Source organism: Mercenaria mercenaria, chromosome 9 (assembly GCF_021730395.1).
Source record: "Mercenaria mercenaria strain notata chromosome 9, MADL_Memer_1, whole genome shotgun sequence".
In the NCBI taxonomy this organism is placed as follows: domain Eukaryota; kingdom Metazoa; phylum Mollusca; class Bivalvia; order Venerida; family Veneridae; genus Mercenaria; species Mercenaria mercenaria.
In genome coordinates, this window is record NC_069369.1 from 78,072,676 (window position 1) to 78,081,869 (window position 9,194).

Below are 9,194 nucleotides of genomic sequence, written 5' to 3' on the forward strand. Positions count from 1 at the left end.
CTTGCTAACCATCCAAGAATCGCTAGTGCGATTCATGAATATGCAAGAAGTCCCAATGTGGTTTATACCTGAATAAACGCACGGAAAATATCATTCAATTTTTAAATAAAGTACACATGTGTGCATACGTGTTACAACAGAATATATGCAAATCACCTTGCAGTAAATACTCTAAACTGCCTAGGAACTGATCAGACTGCGGAGGACAAACTTTGACTTGTGCACAGTTTCAAAACAAACAAAATGATGAAGCTATTTGAACAGATTCTTATATCATTATTCAAGTACCTTTATGGTAAATTCTCTTTTAAATATTGCAGGTATATGAAAATGTTGTAAGCATTATATTGATTTCTAGACCAAGGTAATAACTAAAAGCTGTAGCATGTTGCATGTTGCATTTTAATATCGCAATCGTCCTTGCCATGAAACTTACAATTTCCGTGAAATGTATCTCTACATTCTTGGAAATCAAATAACTAATGATATAGAGACGAAAGTATTGTGACAGATGTCACGTAACGATAATAAAGGAAATGTGTAGACGACATAAGTAATTAAATATTTGCTGGTTATGAGCATTTTTTACATATACATGTGTATCCTAGATTTAAAAAAAATCGAGGTATTGCGGTATTTCAAAGGTAATGAGGTGTAGAATGTATAATTATTTCGTGCGTTAAATAATTTTGATTGATGTATTTTTTTCAGCAATAAATTTTGAGAAATGGGAAGAAGGTGACTGGTGTTGAAACTTGGTTTCTTTATACTACCCACCACGTTGAAGTAGGGTTGAGTACGTGCCTCGCAGCATAATGACCCGGAAAGTATATTCGTAACCGTATGTTTTCCACATAGAAATTAATGAATTGATCGTTTATGTTACTGAATTGGAGTGTTATACTATGGCAATACGGATAACAAGGCCTAAATGTTAATTTATGAATCTGTTCATTTTGCTCCCGTTGATTCTCTTTGATTATGGGACAGATAATTTATTTTTGTTAGAAGGTAGCGAATTAGGAAATAATACTTTGGAATTCATAGTTGTTACAGACACAGTTGTTTATCCTTCTAAATTTTACTAGTGATGGACAATTGCCATTAAGAAGATTGTTCTTATGGTCAATAGCAGCTATAGTATATATGCATCTGAAATCATATATGTATTTAGAATTTTAAATGTATTTAGATTTAAATAAGTATTTACAATAACAAGTGCAAGTGCAGCAAGAAAAAAAAAAAGAAATTGTGATCGGAATTTTGATAACAGCAGCTAGTCTGCCGTCACAAAAGTTATAACAAGGCCAAGGACCAAGACAACAGCATACTCATATGCTATGACATTGTCCCTACCTCTATACCCACTCCTGATCAGTTTTTTTATTGCTTCTATGGAGTTTTTAGCCTTTTTTTTATTTTTGGATTTTAAATGTTACTCAGCCGAGTAACCGAGTATGCCACGCTACGCGCTTGCCTCCAAAAAATTCGTTAAAAACACCTATGTCATTCCCTTGGATGAAAAGTAAATACGACGGTAAAATTATATTGCAAACACTACAAATACGAACTTAGGAACATTTTTGCACATCTGTGTTTGCATGGAACCATCAAGTTTTATGATAAAACAAAACACATTTACCATAATTGTTGGGATGATGTTACTTCGATCTCTGCACTTAGAGTAAAAATTATTAAAAAGAAAGGCGGACATGTTGAGAATTTATTTTTTGTTCATGTTGAATTGCCATATAAAATCGAGCTCCTGCATGATTTAGCTACATACAGTTAAAACAACAACGTCCTTCAGAACACTTTTAAAAATATCAAAATATCTAACAGTTACTCCGGTTTTCATTTTTTTTGTGGTTGCTAAGTGATTCAGTAAACAAAATGTGCTTCATATGATTGGTTTAAGCTCTTGAATATTCTGCTGTCATCACTTAAAGAATTCATTGCGAATTAGTTTCCTTAAGCAGGAGTTGAAAAAAAAATCTCGATATTCAGTAGAACAAATTCTGTCTATATAATGGCAAAATGTTCATGTAACATTTTGCTTTTGGATTACTGCTTTCACAGACACCGAACACCTCCTTATATAAGTAACGACCGGATACCGGATAACTGTCTTTAGGCGTTGCCAGCAACACGACATCATCTCCATTTGCAGCTGCCCTTAAAGCTACAATTACAGAGAAAATGTCTCATTGATCAAAGTAGTCGTAAACTTGGCAAAGAAAGAGATTTATTATTCCCCGCAAAAAGCATAGAGAGACATGGTGATGACATGGCCTTCGCATTTTCACCACAATATCTATTAGACATAAACTTGGCGTGAGTGATGATATTTACTCATAGCTGCTGATAATCAGCTTAGTTCGGCGAGAGTTATTTTCCCTGATTTCGTTGAAAATGACCAGTTTTGTTGATATCTCTTTCTTACATTTTAGTAAATATTGCTATTTATGTATCATAATTTGCCCATCTGGTACCTTCACACTGCGTTGATATTTAGTGCGAGAGCTTACATTCGCCTAAAATTGCTTTCTTTCAAATGATGTTGATATCAACCTTGCATAATAAGAGTGACTGCCCCTGATCTGCTTAAAAATTGACATGCATTTTTACAAAATATCATTTTAAGTCGTATTTCCGTTATCTCGAAGTAAAATGTTCGATCCCTTGGTATTCCAGATACCGAGTTTGAAAAACAGTACCTAGTTGCACGTCAGCGTCACGACCCTGGAGAACTTGGATGATACATATTAGAAGCGCATGATTTTATCTCGCCAATATTTTCAGATTGTGTTCTAATAGTTCAAATGACATGTGGATACAAAACTTGATATCTTTGTCAAAGTATATAAACCCAAGTTGATATTATATGTCAATGTTTGTATAATTTGGGGTTCTGTTCCATCCATTGTAGTCAGAATCTACATACTAACATCAGAGTTATTGCTCTGTAATTTATTAAAACTGCATTTTCATCATATTCAGCAAATTTCTGATACGTTATCTTCATTGGGGATTCTGTTTTGACTTCTTTTAATACTTATATTCAACATAAATCTACTTAAACGACAGCTTTGACAAATCTTTTTATGCAAGTTAAAATAAAAATTCTTCTGAAAATTGGCTTTTCTCCAGGAATAATTTGTGTAAAATGAAAATTGATGATAAATAATTAGTGAACTACCCAATCTACGAACGAAAATGATACCCACGACCTAGTATATTAATATTTGATGAGCACTTAGAACAAAGAGAAAAAACTCCATATGACGTGTGGACTAATTTTGGCTACAGGAAAAACTGTTTGTTTTATTCCCATTTTCATTTTAAAAGCGTATTTTTACCGACATCTGATATACAGTCAAAGATGGCTTTGTCTCATAGACTTAACTTTGATCTGATATGTGATTGAATTGAAATTATTCCGTACCTAATTACCAGACGACAAAATGACAGAATCATACAACAAATTCTAACGACGTTGCGTAGGGTTATGAATATAAAATATGAATAAAATGACAAAGTCATTGTCGTCAACTCAAATTATCTAAGCCAATCTCGCAGTTATAAAGCAAACGCTAATGAACGCCATACAAATGTCGATTTCTTCAACCGAATCGATAAGGAAGGAGACAACTGGTCGCTGACTCATCCGGTATAAAATGCAACATAGCGAGAGAGAACATGTAACGGAATCTGCTGAGTCTCTGTGATCGATACAGAGTGCGAACAACCATACAAAATGTTTGTTCAGGCAATAAATATTCTATGAACTTTATTTTCCTTTTTTTCAAGAAGTATTTTTCTATGACTGAGAGAAACAAACTGATTCTGGGAAAGATATATAATAAAAATGGTTATTCTATCCTTTCTAATATAATATTTTAACAACAAAAAACGATTAAAAATGACAATAAAATAATACAAGAAGTAATTACCATTATTATCCTCATCTTCATAATTATCGCCACCATCACCATTGATAGTAACAAAAACAACAGCGACAACATCATCATAATATTGAAAACCATACCATTAACATTATCATAATGGTGAAATTTCTTGTTGTTTCACAACTTTATACGCTCAAATCCTTACATACAAAAGTATTGTTTTGAAAACTCAGAACTGAACGAAAAATGAACATTAAATTATTTCTAATAAAAAAGACATTTGGTCAAAATAGTGTTAATTTTTATTTATATAATAAAAGGCAACTTGCGAATACCTATGTGTAAGTTCAGTGATATTATTTTAGATATGGTTATAAACTACATTAAGTTAACTGAAATTGTCTCCATGTTTGCAAATACTTTCCTGAAAAGATATCATAGTTCAGATCACCGAAGCATTTGAATGGTGTGTTTCTGTTAGAAAATAGAAAATAGAGTTATACAACATTATATTCGAAAACAAGTGCCCGCTATGGATTCAATGTTGGTTCTCTTATTGTTTTTTTTGTCGGCGCGGAAAAATTTTCCCACATAGGTATAAATCGAACAGCATTTTTTACTTAATTTCGCGTGATTAAAAATATCTTTCTACAAACCATTTTACGTGCATTGGAATTATAGATAGTAACCAATATTCTTATCATGGATGCCACTTTTCACGTCTTGCCTTTCCATTATTCTACGTAAAGTACATATTTTATCAGGAATACCGACTTTAATATTAGGAGATTATATTCAATTTTTTTTTCTCAAGATAGTCAGCTCATAGTTAATGACAGAAAATGTTTCCTATGAGTCATAAGAATTGAAATACAACTACAGATACATTTGAGAAAATGCTAACAAGTGCGCAACAGTCAAAAGTTCGATCCGCATGTATCGCAAATTAAATATCAGGCGCCTTGCTTAGCTAAGTTTGTTTCAGAACTTAGAAAAAAAAAACAACTATTTTTAGTAGTAGTTCTTTTAAGTAAGCTGTTTTTAATTTTTATTCAAGTCATAGCATACTCCTGTTACACACTACTTCTATAAATATATATATATATATATAACAAATAAAAAAGAATACATGCATCATAATGCTCGTTTAGGTAAAGCATATGGGGATTTTTAAATTATCAATGTTCAAAGGCTGCCGTTATACTCTTTTTGTTATGCAGAACTTAAGACCGCTACTGCAAAAGTCCATATACAAAGAGACTGACACTTGCCATTTTAGGGAAAACATGAGTTAAATGTTCATAGATAATTGTTTTCCCAGACAACTAATAAAAGAATAGACAGAAAATATTTACTGATGTATATCACAGCAACACAAGAAACTCCTAAAAGGATAATGTGACTTTTTCATCTATAATTTAGCAGCTCTTGATGTATCGTCTCGCCAGTGTCATACATTATCTGGAAATATACGACGGTAGCATTCCCCTGTCACTAAGCTTAAATACTAACATTTAAATAAAAGTTGTTTTATCGTCTACAAACTGCCTTTTTTGATCTTTGCTCCCCGCCACCCCACCCCACCCCAACCCTCCGGAGTATGACTGTAGTTTTGACCTAAAAGGAGTATGTGGTATACACTATATATATTGTGTCACTGTAATCAAGCATTTAGTAAAATGACGTGATGGTATGAAAATTTGATCTTAGACGGCAACATTTACCTTAAACTGATATGGGTGAAAGTTTTTATATGCAGAAAAAGTGTGATTATTGTGGGCATTTGAGTCAAGAAAAGAAAGACAGTTCACGCACAATAATCAAGTTTATCCACACGTAAAGAGCGTGTGTGTAAGAAAATCAAAACATCCGGTTAAACAACAGGGCAACCAATAGAGTGGTAAATTCTTGAATATAACGTATGACATTGGGATTGAACATGTATCATTGGAATATTACATCATCTAAACATGTAAAATATTAATGCAAAGACACATAAATCATTGAAGTGAGCGAAAAGTATGGATTGGGCGCAAAAAAATATTGTCTAGTTGACCTGTAATTAATATCAACTTACAACTTTGACATTGCCTTAGGCGTATTATTGTCTTATACGGTACTGTTGATGAAATATTATTCATGGATGTAAAAGAATTATGCGTCGGCCCGTTTGGCTCTCAACGTACAACGCCGAGGCTAAAATTGCATACTTCTTGTTGTCTCATGCTACATTGTGTGAAAATCGTGCAACAACCGCAAATCTTTTATTGCTTTTCTGAGCAGAATTGGAATTGCGAGCGTGTGTGAGGTCTGGGGCGTTGGGTGGAGAAAGACATAACAAATATATTATAAAACACAATTTTTCAAAATAAAGAACTGAGTGAAACTATGAATTTCAAATCAGTAAAAGCATTGTAACAATGATCCACATATGAAGAAAGCGATTTCCATTGTAGTATATTTTCCGTCAAGACTTAATAAAAAAAATATGTAATCATACCTAGATATGATGTTATTGATGTTATTTTATAATAGCCTTTCTTTCTGTTACCACTAGACTATTGTTGTTAATACAGCTCATATGCAATTGATATGATTACTGCGCAATAGTTAAAGTGCATGCAATTTCTAACATCAAAGGGAATACACAATTTGCAGAACCGCAGAAACAACTGTGCACGTCGATGATAAAACCACGATAAATAAACATTTATTTTATACGAGGAATGCTGGATTATATAATAGCAGTTGATTTATTAGTGAACTTAATCAGAGATTAAAGGCACGCATTAAGAATAATGTAAATCTTGTTATAACTTTGAAAGTAAAATCACAAATAAATGAAAAGTAAAAGTTCAACTGAGTTCTATACATTATTTATTTATAAGAAAAGCAGTCAAGTTCTTGAAAATATATCTCTGTACGTGTCTCTCAAAAAAGGATTTTGCTACATACGTAAGGTTTTTTCGCACATATATTAAGATTTCAGGCACTGAAAATCATTTTTTCTGAAACTGGGGATTATGTTGTTTTTTTTTCGAAAATCAAACTCAAACTCAGATGAATATCATTTTTGAGATTAAATGATTTTTGATATCAATCTGAGATTTACTCTTTTCGTGGAATCGATTTAAGATTCATGATAAAACTCAGATCGATCTCAAGTAGTTTTGTGACTAAGGCGTCAGAATAGTACTTGTAGTTAAAAACTGAATGAAAACTCCTCACAACAATGGCGTCTGTTGTTTAAGAGGAATGTAATGTAAATGTCAATATGAAAAACGTTATTTTAAATGTTATCAGAAGACACAGATAACACAGAAGCATTTCAAAGGTGATAATGATATAAGGCGGAATTAAATGTTTTTTTTATAATTTCCACAATCAGCTTCTTATAACACCTGGAATAATACCATCTGATACAGATATCAAATGCGTTAAAGAAAATGACTAAATTGCTCAATAACACAAAGGTTATATAAATCGCACTGGCTACTGCTGCTCATATAGTAATATAAACGTTGTAAAAATATATAGATAACATAAATAAACATTGCTAATACGAAAATGATAATGCCGGAATTAAAAATGTCTTTATCATTACTGCACACAACCTCTTATTACATCACTAAGTATGATGAATCCTGTTATGTACAGATAAAAAATTGAATAAATTAAATGCTGGTAAGGAAAAGATGACACCACGGTCACACAGAGAGTAGATGATCTCATCTATTGATAGTCTCACTGCGAACAGAATGTACGTATCATTAGAAACAATGGCTATTTCGATCATGTCGTCATTTTGTCGTTATATTATTCTCGTAGAAAATAAAGTTTGATACTCCGATTTTCTATTTAACTTAAATGTTTATATTGAAAAGTATTAAAAGGTTAAATATGGAATTGGGCAACAACTTCCGATTACAGTTTTATAGACTTCTAGGAGTGAAAGAAGTTACTGTGTTTTTTTTCAGATGAGAACTAAATAAAGCCGAAGTTGCTAGTACAAAGGGATTTGCCGCCTTCGTAGAATTTTAATTTTCAAAATTTAGAAGTATACTTTCAGTCGGAAAGAGAATTTACGTACCTGAATGTTTATGTATGTAATAAGGAAAGCTCGTGACTCCATGGAAACCTGCTGTATAGCAAGCTAGTAGTGAGAACTGAACCAAACTCCATCGAGCATTGACCAAGGTAGGCTCAATCCCTGGTCCACCACACTCCGACATCTCGCCCGCGATTATTGTATACACTTATAGTCCCTTAAAATTCCTGTGCACACTAATTTAATATTTTTTTTCACGTGCAGAACTATTCAACTATATTCCGTGACTTCGTTAAACACCGACTTAGAGTCCCTGTGGCAACAAGCACTGCTGCCTTCATAAAATCATTATCTCAGCAACAATATTTCTTCTCTATTGGAAACACTTTTTTTCTAATCAATATCAATGTTGCAATCACTTTATTTTCAATTCACTTCAGTCATCCCAAGTATTCAAGTTCACATTGGCTTTTCGCATTGGAAATATTTCCGATGGTTGAAAACTCTTGGCGAATTCCCCACGCAGTGCAAGATTATTGAGTTATCCAAGCCAATACCATTTAAAGCGAGGTTATAGAGCTATGGTTAATCGATCAATACGGAGAAGAGAAAGGAAACTTTATCGTCCGTAATAATGGTGGATGTCATCCATCGAAATCACGGACTAATTGATAGACATATCTTGTTATTGTTTTTTAGACCGCTTCTCAAACTCATTAGGAAGCCAACAAGATTATCAATCGAGGGCTCCCACGTAAAACCTCCCCGTAAGGGGATTGCTCTCTGTTACACTTTATAGCAGGCAATTTCGTCCGTGTACTTTGATTCATGCGAGGAAGTTGAAAGTTATTTGCGAAAACTAGCGAGAAATCAAAAAGGAAAAATTGGTAGGTCAGCTGACCGCCGTAATATCACAAAAACACGGTTGGAATTTAATCTGTAAAAATGAGAGAAAAATATATCAGATCAATGAAATGATAGAAGTACAGAACTCATCAAAACCGGTGTGTTATATTTTGATACATGTACCTTACAGGAAGAACATACCGATTGTTTAAATACAAGTGAAAATTCGAAGAAAATTCTGCTTAAAATATTTAGCATTCATAACATAAAAATACAACATGTACAGAAGACCATTTAAATATAGAAATCGACCAAGCAGAATAATAGTTGACTCGACTTTGACTGGACATGTTCAAGACCACTGGCGCCAGACCAGAAAGAAAATGCCTCTG

The 9,194-nt window shown here is 33.0% G+C and overlaps 1 protein-coding gene across 1 annotated transcript in view; it reads right to left on the reverse strand.

The window, feature by feature from the left end:
* LOC123547528 (sodium- and chloride-dependent transporter XTRP3B-like) overlaps positions 1-8,485 on the reverse strand; it is a 48,513-nt gene extending 40,028 nt beyond the window's left edge. The window contains exon 1 of the mRNA XM_053550665.1: positions 7,999-8,485. Within this exon, the coding sequence (XP_053406640.1) occupies positions 7,999-8,140 (142 nt within the window). The 5' untranslated portion in view covers positions 8,141-8,485. The remainder of the gene's footprint in view (positions 1-7,998) is intronic.
* Between the last annotated feature and the right edge of the window lie 709 nt (positions 8,486-9,194).